The sequence below is a fragment of the Antedon bifida genome, chromosome 6, assembly GCF_963402885.1.
Source record: "Antedon bifida chromosome 6, ecAntBifi1.1, whole genome shotgun sequence".
In the NCBI taxonomy this organism is placed as follows: Eukaryota; Metazoa; Echinodermata; class Crinoidea; order Comatulida; family Antedonidae; genus Antedon; species Antedon bifida.
Genome location: NC_136231.1, coordinates 18,793,962 through 18,814,459, shown reverse-complemented (window position 1 = coordinate 18,814,459; position 20,498 = coordinate 18,793,962). Strand labels below are relative to the sequence as shown.

The 20,498-nt window shown below is 32.3% G+C and overlaps 1 protein-coding gene across 2 annotated transcripts; it reads left to right on the top strand.

The window, feature by feature from the left end:
• The first annotated feature begins 415 nt into the window (after positions 1-415).
• Positions 416-19,138, top strand: LOC144844427 (nuclear factor NF-kappa-B p105 subunit-like). 2 transcript variants are annotated; one of them, XM_078701330.1, is made up of 20 exons: positions 416-537; positions 2,288-2,414; positions 6,394-6,903; positions 7,126-7,224; positions 8,036-8,184; positions 8,365-8,639; positions 8,855-9,057; positions 9,815-9,953; positions 10,572-10,718; positions 11,055-11,135; positions 11,258-11,671; positions 11,803-11,892; positions 12,352-12,487; positions 12,590-12,704; positions 13,193-13,406; positions 13,797-13,885; positions 14,359-14,688; positions 14,975-15,095; positions 15,400-15,563; positions 15,795-19,138. In XM_078701330.1, the coding sequence occupies exons 3-20, from the start codon at positions 6,808-6,810 to the stop codon at positions 16,005-16,007; spliced, it is 3,075 nt and encodes a 1,024-aa protein (XP_078557456.1). In that variant the 5' UTR covers positions 416-537; positions 2,288-2,414; positions 6,394-6,807; the 3' UTR covers positions 16,008-19,138. The 2 variants fall into 2 exon arrangements, with proteins under 2 accessions (XP_078557456.1, XP_078557457.1); XM_078701331.1 differs by lacking the exon at positions 2,288-2,414 and having other exon boundaries at positions 6,787-6,903.
• The last annotated feature ends 1,360 nt before the right edge of the window (positions 19,139-20,498 follow it).

The window sequence follows — 20,498 nt, the reverse complement described above, 5'->3', positions numbered from 1 at the left end:
TATATATATAATAAATGATGCATTGAAATATTTAATTAATAATATTATGAATATGGTTATTACTTAAATCGGGGAAAAGTTAATAAATAAATTATTTATATAGTTATAGGTTATTATCAACACTCTAATAATCTCAAGCTACTGCCTTGATGATGCCCCTATTAATTTCCTTGCATAAGGCCTCCTTCTTTACCCTTCATGACCCCTTCATCAACGCTATATGCATTTAATAAATACGATTGCCTTCAATAATACTCGTACTTTTTTGCTTTATGTAAATTATACGCAGCCATTACGTAATATTTTACTTACGTCACCTCCAACGCAAATTCAATCTTCGGCGGCGGCGCGGCTTAAAAACAGGATCTGGGTTTTTCCCTCCCTTCAAAAATAGAACAAACATCACCGACGACGCCATAGTTTTCAATCTGCCGTGCTCAGTGGATTTATAGAGTGGATAATTATTATACTGTGAAATTAATAGTTTAAAAACATCTACATCATTTAAATGACTTGTATTAATGTATAAGGTAGTAGGTAAGTTTATTATCGGAATAAATTTGTATTGTTGTGCCTTATATTCTGTGATCATGCAGCACGAAGCCGACGAGGTAGGGTTTAAAGCTAGGCTAACTGGCTAGGCCTAGGACCTCAAATTCAATCAATCTCGTTTGTCCACTCCGCAGATAGTTTTCACCGTGGGATGTGGAATGTGTGATTGGGTCAAATAACCCGCAAACACGGAAACTATTTCACATTATATAGGTTTATAATTAAGTCTAAACGCCAAAATATTTGATTTTTTTTGCAATATACAGTAGTATAGTAGTAGCAAGTATGATGCTTGCATAATTCTTTGCAATAATATCAAATTAAATTCTGAGGGTTATCAGCTAAGAATTGCTATATAGATAGCCTATACTATAGCCTACTGATTTGACAGTATAGGGCCTACTATTATAGTATTATTACAGTTTACTATTCTAAACATGTTATGCGCAATTTTAACAATTTGTGCAATGATTTCCTTGCATAGAACTAATAGTCAACTACAGTATCAATCAATTACTGTAACATAAAGTTGAACTTTGTAGATACGTGTTTATATATTTATATATTAATACCATGGTGGGGCCTGTTTCTGTTGCATATCGCGAATAAATCATTAATTTCAAAAATATAATTTTTACGTCGACCGCTTTTCTATTCTGTTGTTTGAGACTACAGCCTGTCAATCAAATAACCGTTTTATTTTACGTTGTTTAGCTAAAAGTTTTAACGGCGATAACAGGTTAAATGGCGTCTAAATTGGATGTTTTTAACCATTATTTTCAGGCTGTCATATCTACCCGATTAATATTTGTCCTGTTTCTGCTGCAAAGAAGTTTTGGTTAATTTATTCATATGGTTATTAACAGGTCATTTTTTCACAGCAAAAACAGGACCTTAGGCTGTGTTTATACAACACCCTAAATTTGAACACGTCTTAAATTTTTAGCGTGTTGCACGGGCCGTTATACATTAAATCGTAATACCGTGTTATACCATAGTTCATAATCCTAAGTTGTATATATACTCGCATGCATTATGAATAATTAGTATTACCTGTAGTTTATTAAGGATTTTAATAAAAAGGATGATTTCATTTAAAATTTAGTTTATTCAGTTATTGATTTTTTAAATCTGCTTTTGAAATTAGAAAAAAAAAATGTTTTAGAATTAGGATAAAATTATGCTACATTTTGCCAATTATACCAACATTTGATTAGCGTTAATGTTAAGTGCTAAATCAATTAAAATATGCAAAAAAAGTCACAATTATCTACTAGATTTGGTCAACATTTTCACAGCACATACTTATATTTAATGAGAGGTCAAAACAATACCCTGAGGACACTTCCAACACGCCAACAGCAACCGGGAATCCACAAAATTTTAGGATTCAGCCAAGTACAGTAGCCTCTTTTGCAATTAAAATCTCATTACACGAAATCTCTTCGATGTTATACAACATACTTCTCGTAGGCGTGTTGAATATGCGTGTAATAGCGTGTTGTATAAACGCGCCCTTAGACCTAATGACCTCAGATGGGCAAGTGATGGTGATTCAGTGCATGTCATGTGATTACTAAGCTAGCCAATGAAAATAATCAAGACCATACATTATATAACATTTCCATCATGATGTCACAAATGAAAAGTGGAAGACTATTGTAAAATCCCGAGTTCTATTTATAGTTCAGTATTTAAAACAGAAACCGCGGTATTGATTTTCACTTTATTATAGCATTTTAATTGTAAACTACAAACACGCAATGTTTCATTGATTCAGCTTCGGTATTGTTAGGAACCATACAACTACCTCATTTGCTAAAGTAATTCAAGAAAGATTACCTCATTCAACAGGTAAGAAAGTTGTACTTCCAAGGTACTGTATTCATACTGTCTGTATTTGTTATTAACCGGGGTGTACAGTACCTGTTGTTTGAATATCATAGTTTACAAGATTTTGAGCTACTGTAAATATTTATTTACCAATATCAAAGTATAACAACTAGTACTACTACTGTTACAGTATACTCAGATATGTATTTTGTTATTACAGTTACTGTAGAATTAGACTTCCCCAAGTCTGTATTCATTGTCTTTTTTTATTTATTTTTTTCTATTTCGATTTTTGTCTGAAGCTCGTCCAAGCTCAAGTAGTATACGTATGAAATGGCATATGTGCAAAAATATTTATCTTTTTACTAATATTTATAAGACAATACTCCGTCTGACTACTGTAAAATATACTTGAATACTAGGATTTAAAGTGCATAAGATTTTTAGATTCTAAAATATTTATTTAATCTCATCACAGTATGCTAAACGCTAAATAATACTCTATTGATATGACTGTTAGGCCTACAACTGTATGGTCACTCTTTTGTTAATCAGTACTTATACCAGATTGAATAGAAAGTTAAAGCTACATTAGTCGTTTTAAGTAATTATATAAAATGTTTAAGCTTATGTTACTCATCCAAAGAATGAAGCTAAAGTATTCTTACAGTATAATTGATGCATTGTATTTTATTTTTCAACAAAGAATCCTGCACAATTAAATAGCAACATTAAACATTAAGCAATATTAAACAATTTTCTTTGTTTTCAAATACATTAAAATTAAATTTGTTACAAAGTTTGCTAATTTTTCTATGAATGGAAAACATTCATTTAACTGTATATTTTGATTCAGCTATTTAGTTATAAACTGTAGAATCAGGAAATAATATAAAATGTAATCTTAAGGAAGAGGTCTCAAGGAACAGTCTTATTATTTCCTTAGTTGCCAGGATATTTAAGGTATTAATTCAGCAATTTCAATTTCAAAATGTTTACTATAGATACTAAATAATTAACTGCTCAGTCATAACTGTACAGTATCTGTAATTTAAAGGCATTATACAGTTTTATCAATTATTTTGCCTCAGTTTACTGGAATTCTGAATAGGCACTCTACGGGTCAACGGCAGCCACAGTGAACATATTAATAATGATAATTGTATTACCACTGTGGAGTAGCTTTGCGTTAAGGAGCTGAGTCTGACCAGTCATTAATAATCATACAGAAACGCCAGTATTCTTAATGTTTATCCGAAAGGCGGGTTGAGGAGAGTAAATTAAAGTTACTTGCCCAATGACAGAAAGAAGAGGCATACAAAATAATTTGTTTACTTACACAGCAGCTAAGCAAATGAAGTTTTTAGGAAGAAGATGATAACAAGGATGTACATTTAGGAAAATAAATACAAACTGTTAAAGTCGGCGAAAAATTCACCAGACAAAATTTGAAAAATAATTGAGTGAAACATATTGTACTTGATTGAATAATTAAAAAATCTATTCTAATACTGCACAAATCAAAAACGCTGTTTAGTGTTAACATTGTGAAGTGAAAAAAAGATTTAAACACTGTAATTACCTTTATTTGAATCTATCTTTTTACATGTATTAATTACTGTTCATGACTTCTAGCCACAGTAAACTAAAATCAGTCGCTTTTTAAGTTTTCTGAGAAGCAAATAATAGTTACTTGTCGGCAAATATTAAATTTGCAATTGAAAGCTAGATTTAAGATAACTATATTTTAATAACTACAATTGGTACTTATCATTTAGTACAGAAGTATGTTGTTCTCAGAAATATTCGTTTTGAAACCAACCAATAACGATCTTTCTAATTGAAATATTAAACTTATTAATATTATTTAAACCAACTACTACGCTGTTGCCATAGCCAATTTTGCAATATGAGTTTTGAAAAACCTTAAAAATTACAGTGCTGCAATTTTAATATAAATATTCTACGATCACGTTGTGGTAATCGAGTTAGTAAATCTTATTTGATTGAATCAATTCTAGGGAAATTTTTTCAATTTGTTCACAAATACTACTTTCATTGAAAGATAAACAAGTGTTTAGTTTATCATCTGGTTTAATTTGTTCCACAATAGTTATGGTTAATAATAACTATTTCATGGACAATCCTTTTTTCATAATTAAGTAAATTGTTTTTATTGAAGCAATAAGAGTTATAAAATATAGTGTATTTATCCTATTACATGTAAAAGTAAATACAATTCTACTAGCCTCTTACAGTACATACTGTTGTAGGAAAATATTTACTGGTCTACAGTAATTTTCATTAATATTTCTACTAGCGCTATGTACAACAGTATAAAAAAAAACAGAAAAGTAAATAAAAAATCATAACATAACATAGTAGTTCTAATTTATGTGAAAGCAACAAAACAGAATCAAAAACTTTGTTTACATTTCTACAGGATATTGTAATTAAGTAGTATAGTAACAAGCGCAATCTGTGCTGCCTTATATGGTGGATGCCGTTTAGGGAAAGTCCCTAAATTTTCCCTTATAGGCAGATCATTGAAAGATAAACAATGTTCAAAGGAAATGCTTTTGTGAAACCAATCTCAGTGATTAGGTACTGTTCCACTATTAGTATTGTGATTTTTCTTTTACAAGGTTTTTTACTAAAATTATAGACATACAAGTTTTTATATTGTATTATACAATAATAATTTGTTGTTAAAAATAAGAAAAACTTGATATGAATACAGCTACTACATGTGTATATGTAATTTACATCTTTTGTTTGTAGAAAATATGTAACAAAACATTTCATTCTGAATCAATTTACCCGGGAAGAGTGAATCACTCTTCCCTGATTTTACAAAACATAGATTATTGTGTCTATATCGTGCCTAGCTTACCTGGATAAACCGACAATAGCCCGTGCTCTCGAGAGGGAGGGCTTAGATACAAAAACTAAATGTTCCTATAACACTCCTGGACCATAATGGACTAGTCCGCAACCACGCCCTCAAGTAAGAACGTACCACCGCTACCGTCCGTTACTGTACAAATGTATTATTATAAATCTTTAATTATTTAAAAAAAAAATCTAACCAAATTTTATTTGCCGGCGCAAACTTTGCACGTGTTTGATCTTGCTTTGATTGACCTGAATGTGTGACACTGTCATGTTTCACCATTCCAAAGATATGGTCTAAATACATGTTTCATTGAAAATTTCCATTTTGAATAGCTGTAGAGATAATATTTTATTTTATTTTATTTTATGTCTTTAGGCAATGTGGCCAAGGATTACCAATAGCGAATTAATCACTGTCCTATCAGATAGGTGGTAATCCCCCTGATACAGGGGCTATTGTGTGAACCAGTTCACCGGGGTAACCCCCTACTCTTCTTCGAATAATGAACTGGGTTCTTTAAAGTACACACAGGTTATAACTGTGTACACTGGACCTACGGTTTATAGTCCTTATCCGAGAAGACTTGTTCCACCACCAGAACTAGGAGCGAGTCGGCCTCGAACCCTTGCCGATGTTGTTGTTGGCTCTTTAGGTACGGTAAACGGCGCCCCTGCCTTAACCGCTCGGCCATATGACATATTATACTCTCTCATACCAATACACTAGAGGAATAAGAAGGTTCCTCCCCAAAAGACATAAGTGTAGGAGAATACAGTAGACCATAATGGATTTAAATCTACAGCTATTTTCCTGTGTACCAACTCATACAGGTAGCTTAATGCTCCACCAATAATTGCCATTCATTCAAGTAACTGAGATCACTGCAGGTAGCTTCTTACATTGACCTCCTGAAGTATCGCCCAATAATCAGAAGTTAAAAAAATATTGTTTACTTCCTTGTTTAATGCAGAATAACATGTGTTTAAAAATTAACATTATTTAAAAAAAATTTACAACTGTTTGGGTGTGTGTGTACATCAGTTGGAATTAAGAATATTTTAACCGACTATTTACATTATATGTTAGCGTTCCCCCATTTAACAAAATCCTAGATCTGCCCCTGAAAGTATACTTTTAATAACCGCAAGATATATACAGTAGAAGGCAAATAAATTCCTAATTTGGTCATAAATGCCAGGTGATATCAAAGTCAATAAAATAAACTCATCACTTTGTTTACCAAGAATACAAAGAGGTTTGAACTGTTTCATTTCAGTTTTAATTGTTTATACACTGTTATTTGCAAATGTACTTTTTATTACCTATTTTGCATGGTGTGATTTGACAAAGATGTTTTTATAATTCAAGGTAAATTTTGAATATTATTATAATATTTGCTTTTATCTCTGCATTGTCTTCATTTCTGCAGAGTAGAGTGCCATGACAAAAGATATTCACCTTTACAGCTGGGTATTTATTTTGTATATAATTATTCTATCTTTCAGACTAAGTAAATCATTCAAAAGATGGCTGTACCATTTGACCCTGGCTATGACCCCAGCCTTAATGTCCATATGGACATGAACGCCCCTCAACTAAGAATCATTGAACAACCAAAACAGGTGAGATATTACAGTTATACTAATTGTTATATTTATACCATATTTATAATTCTATACTGTATGCTTTTCCTTTATTAATAGCAATTATTTTGTCGTGAAATTATAGAATTATAATACTGTAGCTTCAGTGATACAGTACAGTATACCTTTTGGCTCAATACCTTTTAACATCTTAATACCAAATCATTATTAGTGCTTTAAATATTTCTTTTTAAACCTCAGTACGGCTTTCGGTTCAGATATGAGTGTGAAGGAAAATCTCATGGTGGTATTCCTGGAATCAGTAGTGAAAGAGGAAAGAAAACATATCCATCAACTGAGGTAGGTTTTTAATATACTGTATATGATTCTCATCTACGATCCTATTTTAAGTGATAAACACTTAAGTAAAATCCTTCATATAAATTTATTGGCAAAAGTGAAATATCTCACTTACAGTAAGTAAGATTAGTATATGCTCCTGTAGCTATATTTACCATTATACTTATAAAATTTCCTATTTAAGTTAATACCACTTAATGGAAATCCATATTGACTTAAGTGAAATAATTAGTATTTAATGAAACAAATCTCAGTTAGGTTTTCTTGATAAGTAACTACAGCAACTGGATTCAAGTCCTCTACCTTATTATGTTTTCTCTGTAACCAAAAAAAAACTCCACTCCCTTTTGTGTCTATTTGTCATGTGTACCGATTACCACCAATTAGTGATTTATGATTAAATTCACTAATTGGAAAACAGTCTAAAAATGATTTTTTTTTTATAGTTTTATTCACCATTTACACTTGCCTAAGCAAGCACATTTAAAATTTAAAAACATCTTAAAAACATTTATGATTTCTTAACTTTTATATGATGTAGGCTTAAAAGTATACAGCCTAAAATTAATTGTTATAGTCTTTTCCTATTAATAAACAAGTTCTTCCTTCCTTCATAAACCACACCTGTCAGACCACGTTACAAAAATTGTTGAGCTGTAATACAAAGCAAAATATGCATTATTGGGAATTCCTTGATCAACAAAATAATTTGGATTTGGGACAATTTGCTGATTAAAAAGTGCTGTATAAATATAACAACATAGATATAAATCATAAAAATTGTTTTCCCATTTTGTTTATACATATCTAGATTAGTAACTACAAAGGTGTAGCAAGGATTGTTGTCTCCCTTGTGACTAACGAGGAAATGCCTAGGCCTCATGCCCATAGTCTGGTAGGCAAGCATTGCACCAATGGCATCTGCTCTGTACAGGTTGGGCCTACTGACATGACAGCAAGGTAGGTACACCGGTGCCAGGCTACAAAATAGAACGATTCTTGATCTCTGCCCTGATGTTTAACTTGGTAAACCCCCACACTCAACCTACATTAATTATTAATAACAATCCAATGAATTTACGTCTTATGATTAATGGCTGATAAGCTAATTGTTCATTTTATTTATTTTTACCTTTTCAGCTTTCCAAACCTTGGAATACTACACATAACAAAGAAGAATGTAATTCCTATCCTAAAGAAACGAATGTTTGACTATCAGGAGACATCCAAGAACCTTTGGGGACAGAGCAGTGACCAGTTGACGGACTCTGTTGCAGAGCAGCGGGCAAAGGATCTTGCTAAAGACATGGACCTGGCATCTGTCCGCTTGTGTTTCCAGGCCTTTCTGCCAGATAACAATGGCCACTTCACACAACCTCTTCCGCCAGTAATTTCAGTGCCTATTTATGACAGCAGTAAGTAAAATAGCATTATCCATCTAATCGTCAATCCAAGGTGGTCCACCTAAATATCAATATTAGTTTAATTTTAGCACAGCTCGTCTTTTTAAACCAGTTCTGTTGATATGTAATAAAGACCTTTATACATACATATTCATTTCTTAATTTGTTGTAAAATCTATAAACTGTTTCATTTGTTTTCAATTAGTATCATTATTGTATTATAACAGAAGCACCCAATGCAACAACATTAAAGATCTGTCGCATGGACCGTACCTCTGGGTCGGCCGAAGGTGGAGACGAAGTGTACATGCTCTGTGACAAGGTACAAAAGGATGATATTCAAGTCCGTTTCTTTGAGACATCAACTGATGAAAACACTCAAAGCTGGGAAGGCTTTGCTGATTTTGGACCAACAGATGTCCACAGACAGGTAAACAATATGATATGAGATATCATACTAAATGTTAAGATCAATATTCATCATATCCTATTTTACCCAGAATGATAATGGAACTTCCCAAATGAAACAGGCAACATGCTAGAATTTCAGAGTTTGAAAATCCCATCTCAATCAACTTTTTATCTAAAACTACTACAGTTTACATTTTTGTGCTTTTTCTGTTATGTTTGTCTTTGTATTTTTGAGTGAACCGAATAAAACTGAACTAAACTGATATACATATATTGCAAGTGTAAATACCTGTTCCAAGGCAGTTTCCCTCCTCCTCACCAACCCCCTCCAGGAGAAAGTTCAAAACTTTCCAGTACAATTCCGGTCATTTTGATACCTCGCGTGTGGATGCATATACAATTTTGTTTAATTGACAAACTTAATCTCTCTCGCTATCCCTCTTATTGTACAGTATTATGATAGATAATGCAAGTTGTTTTGTTTCACAGGGGTTTACCCCATAATGTGTGTTATAATGCCTGTAGTGTGATTGTACTTTTGATTGGGTTTCTATTATGTGTTAATGATGTAGCAAAACCAGTATTCTATTATAGACTCATATTGAATGTAATATTTACTAATTTAACTTGTTGCCAAATAAATATTATTACTGCTATTAGAAAATATTTCAGAAAAGTCATAATTTAATAGTGTAATTAATAGTAGTCATACATTTTATATAATTAAAATTAGTTTTTCAAAATTCAAAATAGTATTTCAAATGCTTTTACTACAGTATGCCATTGTGTTCAAGACACCAAAATACAAAAATGGAGATATATTGAAGCCGGTGCACGTTCATATTCAGCTTATGCGCAGGTCAACCAAAGAAAAGAGCGAACCAAAACCGTTTTGTTACTTTCCAAGACCATTTGGTAAGTGTATTACTTTACTCAAATAACTTTGGTATAAGCTACATTTAACAAAATTGAGGCATTTTTTGTTGTGCTCTAATAGTATAGCAAGAAATGCGCGAACCAAACCCATTTAGTTACTCTCTAAGACCATTAAGTAATTGTAACTGTAACTTATAAATGTAGAAGATACAGTAAGAAAATCTGTGTGAATGAGAAAAAGCACACTCAATTGAGATTCAAACCCGAAATCTTCTGTTTAGCATAGAGGGTGCTATATCTATAGTAAATAACAGCTATACATTGTTTCCAAGCATAGTGTTTGTTACTAAAGGTGGAAATGTATTTTTCGCCTTCAGTAACCAAAAATGGTAGAACCTCAATGGTAAATATACTATGTACTATAACAATGTTCTTTTTTAAATATACAAAAGAAAATTTAAAGTACAAATTCCTATGCAGCTGTACACTTTATCGTTTACATATTGTATGGCAAAAATCAATATGATGATATAAGCATGGACCTTTAAAATTTATAGATCTATAATATAAGTTTGAGGTACACCACGGACTGACAAGAACTGCTGAGAAACAAAAAACAAAACAAAAAAGAAATAATAATGATTTTGCTTTTATCAGATAAAGACGAAATCAATAAAAAAAGACAGAAAATATTGCCACATTTCACGCAGCATTTTGGGCCAATGGGTCAGAGATTTCAAGGAGGTGGGGGCGCAGGCGGAGGAGGGGGAAGTGACGGACTTGGAGGTGGAGGTGGTGGATTAAGTAAGTGGTTTTTTGATTTAAACTTTAGCATAAACGATAGTTTCATCCAGTAAGTTTATTAACATATATGATGGTCATATTGAATAATAATAATTATATAGAATTCAGAAACATTCCAAATCAAACAATTAACCCATAAAAAAAATATTTCAGATTTTAAATCACTTTAAATATGAAGCTCTTATACTGTAAAAAATGTGTAAACTCATGATCTAAATATGAAAACAACATAAAACATGGACATACTCAGATTTCATGTTCACCTTAGTTGTAAATGTGACAATAACATTTATATCTTATCTTATCTAATATTATTAATCTCTTTGCCTAATATAGATTTTCAGTTTGGACATTCGGGTAATGTACGGCACATGGGGTACGAGGCTGCTAATAGTCCAATGGACGTTCAGATTAACGGTACGCTAAAGAATGATAAATAAGACAACTTCTCATGTCAATGTTTTAAACAATTATATATTTTTTATATGATATACAGACTACAGTAATCTAAAAAAAAATTGTGATTTGTTTTCCACTAGGTGTTGCCATACAAGAAAGACAACCATCTCCATTCAACCAATCTGAAAACATGTATCAGCACAACTTACCCACAATTCCTACAACTCAGATGCCACAACAAGGCCGAATAATCGCAACCCCAACACTACCTGGGTTCAACATGCAACCTGTCTTGCCGCAGCAGCAACAACAGCAGCAACAACAGCATCGACAGCGACAACCACAAAACCAGCCTCAAAATGCAATGCAGTTTCCAAACTTTATTGCCCGTGCTGCTAGCCCTGATGATCCAGACATAAAGCTTATCCACAGAGGACCTAAGCCATCTAATGGTGAAGTTACTAAGCTTGTCTCAAGAGGCCTAAATAAACCTAGTAACATGGACACATCAGACAGTGGGGATAGTGATCTTGAAACAGATTCTTCCCCTCCAGGTAATACTACAGTATACTTAAGTGATATTGTGTTTTTCACACAATAGTCAAATCACTTAAAGTACCTCATTAGCATACTCATTTACATAATTTTATTGTTAATAATGCCATTTATTATTCTTGTCTTCTAGAACTTGAGCCAATACCTATTAGCTCCAAGATGGTAATATCCGCATCGAAAAGATTAGAGAAACCATACATTCATTGTGCAGTTCAAACTGGTTAGTTTGTTTGCACATTTTACGTAATACTGGATACATATTTGTAATGCATTTTATACAGTAAAACCATTTCAAAGCGCACTGCATTAGTTACACATACAACACAACACCCTTTCAACTCCCTTAAGGGTCTCAAGCTGTCACCAAACAACGCTCATTGTTCAGTCCATGACGACAGGGGCTGAGATGAATCAGTACACCAGAGTAAACTTCTACTCTTGGTGAAAGATTTTTTAAAGTGTAAATATCCAGATGTGAACACTAGACCTCCAGTTTTAAGCCTTTTTTTAAAGAATACTTGTTCTGCCACCAGAACAATGGTTGAGGAAAGCCTTAACCAAGTGCTTCTATGGCTATGGTTTGCATACCCTAACCACTGGGCAACTTGACTCTAATGCCTTATAAATCAAATTCAAAATAAATGTTAAATAATAATAAAAAATACAATATTTTCAACAGACTATACTGACAACCTTTTGTTACTGGCTGAGAATACCTCAAGAGCTTTGTACGACTACGCCATCACAGGGGACGTCAAGATGATTTTGGCAGTGCAACGCCATCTTCTGGCTGTTCAAGACGACTTTGGTGATACGTATGTATATTGAAATTGCAAAAATGCATATGTATATAAAGAACATTATATTTTTTAATACACTAAATGTGATTCTAACGCTGTGATACTGCTTTATTGTAGGTGTCTACACATGTCAATAATTCATCAAGAATATGAGGTAACCAAGGCTATTTTAGCTATAATTGTGCAGTTGCCAAACCAGGATATCATTGACATGCCTAATGATCTCCAACAGGTCAGTATATAAAATCTTTAGCAAGCAGTTACAAATCTACATACAATCTATTTTCTACATTCTAAAGTTAATTTTCTAAAATGGTTGTTCTAAATAATTGTTGGTGATATTCTTTAATAACAGAAATGTATTACCAATTGTGGTATCTAGTATTGACTTTGTGTTTGACATTGCTTTCTTGGCTACTGAATTCAATCCTGACCTAAAGTAGTGCCAGGGTTTCTACTCCATGATTTGACAAATGTTTCTCCATCCACTCCTTAAATTGTTTATATTAAAGCATGGTACAGTTTTAAGGTCCCTTCTGTAATTGGCAAGTTACTTGCTGCTGAATGTGCATGGTAGTGGTATGCCTAGAATCGGTAGTGATATGAGTCATCATGTCCATATATGAGTACATCACATTTTTTTGATAGTGTAGACAAAGCTTTAGAAGCAAATGTTAGCTGGTAATGCATACTATATTTTATGTTATATTTCATTTTCAGACACCTTTACACTTGGCTGTTATCACAAACAAACCAAACACAGTGGAACTATTGATGAGCAACGGAGCTGACCCTAACATAGCAGACCAACATGGCAACACACCACTGCATCTTTCCATTCAGTATGGTAACATCACTTCAGTGAATGCTCTTCTTCAAAACTCAAGATCTACTGATACGTTACAAGCAGATGTTAATATGCTCAATCATAAAGGTTAGTCTTATTAGTAGTATATTTGTTTTCTTTTTTTTATAGCATTATAGTACTAACTGTATATGACCAAATATAGTCCCAGGGGGCCTGGTTGTTTTTCTTTTTTTTATTCCTAAGATCTGTCTACACTATTAAACTAGTTTGACATAAAAGTGTGATGCACCCAAATATGGTAGTGATATGCCCAAATATAATAGTGATATGCCCAAATATAGTAATGATATGACATCATCATGTCCATATATGGGCACATCACATTTTTTTGGATAGTGTAGATAAAGATTTAGGGTGGAGTTCTCATCTTTTCTTGAAATCATCTTTTCTTGAATTGTCTTAACACAGATACAGTACAGTATTACATTATTAACAATCCTTTGCTTTTGTGTTCAGGATTTGCTCCTATACACATCGCCTGTCGGAATGGAGATCTTAAGTCTGTGAAAGCTCTCTGTCGTGCTCAGTGTAATATTGACGTACAAGTAAGTATACTGTCTGTAGTTAGTAGTATGTTGGTTGCGAGTGTATTTGCATGGTATTATGTATATACATCCTCTTAGGTTCCCAAAATCTGTATTTGGAATTTCATGCAGTTTATTTCATACAGAATACATATTCATAGCTCACTTCAGACATTCAAAGAGATTACAATTCAAAAAAGATTATTTAATGATATAGTATGTATAGTTTGATAATAGATACTGGATTCGCATGCACTTTCTACAGTGACAACCATCTCAACGCGCGTATTTACTGGGTTCATTAAAGTGCACATAAGTCTGATGCGTACTCTGGAGCTCAAGTTTTAAGCTCTTATATGTAAAACCCACCAGAACTATGGTTAGGAGAGGCTTAAAACTGTGCCGATTTTATGGCTATGATTCGCGATGCCCCTGGTTTAACTTCTCAACCACTTAACTCAACAATAATAACATTTTCTTGTGTACATTTTTAGGATGGTACCAGTGGATACACAGCATTACATTTTGCAGTAGAGAAACAGGACTTTGGAATTTTGGGATACCTCCTTCTCGACACTAACGCAAACGTACATGAAGCAACGTTCAATGGGAACACTGCATTACATCTTGCAACAGGGAGAAACCTTGTCGCTGTGGCTGCACTGCTTCTAGCCTCTCACGCAGACCCTCTGAAGGAGAATTACGACACGTACATTGATAGTTCAGATTCATCAGATGATGAAGATGACGAAGATCCAAATATGGACATAAGTGATGATGGGGTATGTGGGAAGACATCATTGGATTTGGCGTCAACGGAAGAGGTATAGAATTAAATTGTTAATTTTCATTATTTCTCGTCCAGTTAATATTATTGATTAAAATAGAAATGTGATTTGATTATTTATTCTTTTCATTTTTCTTGTGTTATATATTTCACAACCAATTTAACAAATAATAATGATTATTACTGTGGCACAATTGAATTTTTGTACAATTTTGTATTTTTGTATTTATGATTGTTTTTTGCAATAATGGTATTTTTAGTCAAATTATTTTTTTTTTTCATAACATTGTAAAACTACACCGCACTAATATTTCTTTTTATAGATGAGACAACTTTTAAATGGTGAGCCTTTTATCAAAGGTCCATCCACCACAGATATAATGTCAGAGTTCATGCTGGGGTCAGAGTTCACTGGCACAAGTGACTCATTCAAGATTGATTCAAGTAAGAAATTTTACTTTGATACACATTTTCTAATAATATTAAAGTTTGATGTTGTCTAGAGATTACTAGAGATTATAATTGTATCTGGATTACTATGTGTAAGGCAAAATGGTAATGGTATTGAACTGCTAATTAAAAGTTTAAAAACAAAATTATAATGATAGGAACTTAAACTTAATAATTAATACATGGAATGAATATAGAATTTGGCTTTGATGTTTAAGCTGCTAATAATCTTAAACCCACCTCTAATTTTCTTTATTTCTTTTTTTCCTGTATTATTTTACTTATTTTCTGATTTTAGGCACAACGTCATTTTGTGATCCAATCACCCTGGACAAGCTGGCCCGACTGCTCGATCAAAATGATTCATGGGTTGAGGTAGCTAAAAGAGTTGAACTGGGAGATATTGTCAATTACCTCAGGAAGGCCAACAGCCCAACACTGGATTTATTGTATCATTTTGAGGTAATAATGCAATAAATTGAATTGAAAGTCTGGGTGCATGATGTTTGTGAGCATACAGTAGTAGCATAAGAAGCCTGCAGTAAGTGGAGGTTCGAATTTTTCGAATAAACCTCCATTTTTTTAAGTGCCCTTTTCAAACTAGAGAATGTTTAGAATTTTATTCAAGCATTGGATTATACAATATCTTGATATGTCTATTTACTTTTTTGTTTGTAAACTTCTTTTTCAAAGAAAATTGATGGAACACTTGAAGAATTGAAAAGTACACTGAGCATGATGGGTAGGACTGATGCTGTGGATATCATTCATGAAAGGTCATTGACCTACTCAGCCTCGCAACTTAAACCTTTGTCGAAAGACTTCCATCTAGATTCACTTAAAGATTCCGGAATTTCTGAAGAATTATTGGAGAGTTTGAGACGCACAACCATTGATAGCAATTAAATGAAAATCATAGAGATAAAATTAAACTAAAAGAGAGTTAACACACTATAACAGCTCAAAAAGTGTTCCACCATACATAACAGAGGGGCAATCACATTGGCCAATCAGACATACCAGTTTGAAGTCACGCACAACTACGTCTGCGTTTCACAGTGTTAAGCGTATGAGCCTCGTATGAAATAAATTTGATAATAAATTATTCATTTTATTGCCATTACCAATAGAGTTGATTTTATAAAACTATACTGTATGATGTGTGATTTATGTTGTTAATTAAACAACAGGTTTATAAAAATAAATGTTTTAAAATTATTTTTATATTTTAGTAATATTTTTCCGATACAGAATATAGTATCCATTTTAAAGAGTCCTTGGCCTGTTTACATCATTTCGCTGTAGCCTTGTTTACTCTCTATTAATTTAATAGTATCTCTATGATGAATATTTTAATTAATAATGTCAATGATTTAATGGTCTTCAGTGTTGGCATTGTCAAGGTTTGGCTTTTCTAACTTTACATTAATTGTGATATCCATAGATGTTTGTACAGTTTCACTAGAGAATTTTAGGCTCAAACTTGGTAATTTTAAATCTTTAAATGATGTGGCATAACTATCTGTACATGCACCTGTTTACACTTTTGTCAAGAAATACACTTGTCTGAACCTTATGAAGATGTATTGATTACTGAAAATGATTATGGTCTATGATGACAACATGTTTCAAGTATTTTAACAGATAAATGTGGTATTTTAGCTAATCATTTCAATAAATAAATTTTGGTATTTGATTGATTGATATACTGTATATATTTGATAGATCATGTCCTTATCCTTTTATATTGAAATGTACCGATTATTGGCAATTTCCTGCCCATTCAGCAATCTCTTCTTTGTTTCTGTCTTACCATAGAGTATCCTCTACCTCTTTTTATTTTTCTGTATATAAAATGCTATTATGTTTTTTCAGTTTTAGATAGTACAGTAGATCTCCACTTTTGTGATGACCAAACACATTTTACCCGTTATTATATCCCCTGAATAGGATTTATTAACAGTGGTAGTCTTGTATAGTGCCTAATACAATTACAATTAAAACAACTAAGCGCTTTACACACAAAAACTGATCCATTTAATATCCTAAGATAACCAAAACAAAAAAAAGAAGAAGCAGGGGAACTATTTACATACACCACTCCGTTCTCCAGCACTTTAAAGCTCTCTTATGAAAGCTCACTGGCCCCCTAGTGTTAAACATTTATTTCTGCTTGTTTATTTCACTAGAAAATGTCCCCTGAATAGGAGTTCGCCCTAGTGTTAAACATTTATTTCTGCTTGTTTATTTCACTAGAAAGTGTCCCCTGAATAGGAGTTCCCCCTAGTGTTAAACATTTATTTCTGCTTGTTTATTTCACTAGAAAGTGTCCCCTGAATAGGAGTTCGCCCTAGTGTTAAACATTTATTTCTGCTTGTTTATTTCACTAGAAAGTGTCCCCTGAATAGGAGTTCCCCCTAGTGTTAAACATTTATTTCTGCTTGTTTATTTCACTAGAAAATGTCCCCTGAATAGGAGTTCGCCCTAGTGTTAAACATTTATTTCTGCTTGTTTATTTCACTAGAAAGTGTCCCCTGAATAGTAGTTCGCCCTAGTGTTAAACATTTATTTCTTCTTGTTTATTTCACTAGAAAGTGTCCCCTGAATAGGAGTTCGCCCTAGTGTTAAACATGTATTTCTGCTTGTTTATTTCACTAGAAAGTGTCCCCTGAATAGGAGTTCGCCCTAGTGTTAAACATTTATTTCTGCTTGTTTATTTCACTATTAAGTGTCCCCTGAATAGGAGTTCGCCCTAGTGTTAAACATTTATTTCTGCTTGTCTATTTCACTAGAAAGTGTCCCCTGAATAGGAGTTCGCCCTAGTGTTAAACATGTATTTCTGCTTGTTTATTTCACTAGAAAGTGTCCCCTGAATAGGAGTTCGCCCTAGTGTTAAACATGTATTTCTGCTTGTTTATTTCACTAGAAAGTGTCCCCTGAATAGGAGTTCGCCCTAGTGTTAAACATTTATTTCTGCTTGTCTATTTCACTAGAAAGTGTCCCCTGAATAGGAGTTCGCCCTAGTGTTAAACATATATTGCTGCACATTCGTTCCACGAGAAAGTGTCCCCCTAATAGAGGTTTACCCTGGGCCGTCCCAAACGACGGGTTCTACTGTAGTACATCATTCATACATTTTATTTTTCATATTGCAATCATTTTCATAAATGCAGGGGCCGATTTGTTTTTTATAAATTAAATTACCTGTATATAGAATTTTGTTTTTAATTGTTCTCAGATCATTTGTAATGTAAAGTTACAGTAGTTGAGGTAATTTGTACTTTTACTCTATGATTGATTGATTGTATTTGATATTTGATTTCATGTAAATATAATAATGTTTGAATTAAAACAAACGCAGTTAAAATTCAATTCTTGCTGCATTGTTTTGTAGGCGAGTTTCGATATATATATATATATATATATATATATATATATATATATATAAACAAATCAGGCAAAGAACATTAATTCTATATATATATATATATATATATATATATATATATATAACGAATAGGCCTATAACGCCATATTTATCTTTTTACCAATTTACAGTCGAATCTAGAGTAGGTGGATTGTAATTGACTTTAAAAATGTCTAGGTCTTTAATACGTGTAATAGAATTTGTAATGTCACCATTTTACTTATTAATTTAATAGTTTGAAATGTACACTATCATTTTTTGGTTATTTTCATCCAGGTTTTTTTGGGAATGTTGTTGTAATAAAAGAATCGACTAAAACTTCACCATGAATGGTAGACGGATTGAATCCAACGTTTATTATCCTGTAAATATATGGATCTAAATCACTAAAATTAATATTTTTCTCTAGGATTATGTGCCAAAAATGGTATAAAATAAAGAGAAAGGAATCTGATCTAAATGCAAATCAAAATAAAAGTCTGTGTCAAAAAGGATAACTAATAGAGTCCGTTATAGATACTATTAAAATAGACAATGTAGTGAGAGTAATAAATACACTTAATTTATATATCCTTACAGTATATTGTAAATAAATTGCACTAAAATTCTCCATTGAATAATGGCATCTCTGTTTCCTTACATTGTTAATTTTTTGTTATCCTTAAAGTTTATAAAAAAATGATCTTTAATATAAATGATGTAATGTTTCACATGAAATAGGCATTGTTAATTAATAATATTTTGAATATAATTAAAACTTTAAAAATCGAAATTATTATGTAAATATTTTTGTATTTTATTTCATTTACGCCCATAATATTCAACATAATTGATTATCATGGAACTAAAAGACCACATAACCTGATATCCAATGCTTTATATAGAATTTCATTGTGTAATGTAATTTTAGGTAAAAAATAAATGGTATTTTATGTGTATATTGATTTCAGCGTCTCTGTACTGGGTTAATAACATAGTAGGCCACAGTAGAATTTTGGGTTTTTTCAACCCTAGAGCTATAACTCAATGGTTGAACTATGAGCTTTGTATGATGATTTTTATGAAAAAATAAAGTGCTGTGTTTACAGTAGGTTAAAACTTGTGAGGCATTTTCCTTAAATGCGAAATATTTAATGATTTTTCCTAATGTAGTATTCATGTTTTCCCTAACAATATTTCCCATGGTTAACATAAGCCACAGTTACTGGTTTTAGGCCTACACTAGGCCTATATATAGCATTTCTGTCCAAATAAAATTGTTCCAATGGCCAAAGTAGTTACTGAAAGTTAAAAGACCATTTGGGTGCGAAAATTGTAAACTACATAAGTGCGAATGTTCAGCATTGCTAAAAAAATCACATCTAATTTATAGCTAGCTTTGATTCCAACTATAGAACGCCAGCAAGGACGTCGAGACAAAACGCAAACGAGTTGACCAATGACAAGCGAGATTCATCTAGCATTATTTAGAGACCCTTTAATTTCACACTAAAAAGAAGAAACCATGAGATTAAAACTACAATTGCAATCTTCTAACCTTAATCATATTTGGCACTTATTCATAAACTCTAATACTGATGTTAAAATACACCGAACACTTGGAAGTGACTATCATGTGTTCAGTAAAGAAACCCATCTAATACTTGATAAATTTTGCAAAATATATGCCAAAAGAGCATGGAAAAAGCGCTCCGCAATTATCAATTAATAGATCTAGAGATTGTACCAGATTTCCGTTCTGTATTGCAGAGTAAGACTTGCATAGTGTAAATTTCTGTTGTTGTTTTTTTTTTGGTTTTTTTTTTACTGTATCAGTTGATTTTAAAATGCCTTGTCATTCATTTATTTCTTATGTTTAACTTTATAATGTAATTTGTTAATTTTGCAAATGTAATTTCTGTTCATTTTAGGCATTTTATTTATATCTGTATTTTGTATCATCATTGTAAACAACACTTAACTGCTGCATG

Coding starts and splice junctions, on each gene's coding strand:
- LOC144844427 (XM_078701331.1), top strand. CDS start 6,808: ATGGCTGTACCATTTGACCCTGGCTATGACCCCAGCCTTAATGTCCAT. Junction 7,225..8,035: donor AAACATATCCATCAACTGAG/GTAGGTTTTTAA, acceptor ATACATATCTAG/ATTAGTAACTACAAAGGTGT. Junction 11,136..11,257: donor AATGGACGTTCAGATTAACG/GTACGCTAAAGA, acceptor GTTTTCCACTAG/GTGTTGCCATACAAGAAAGA.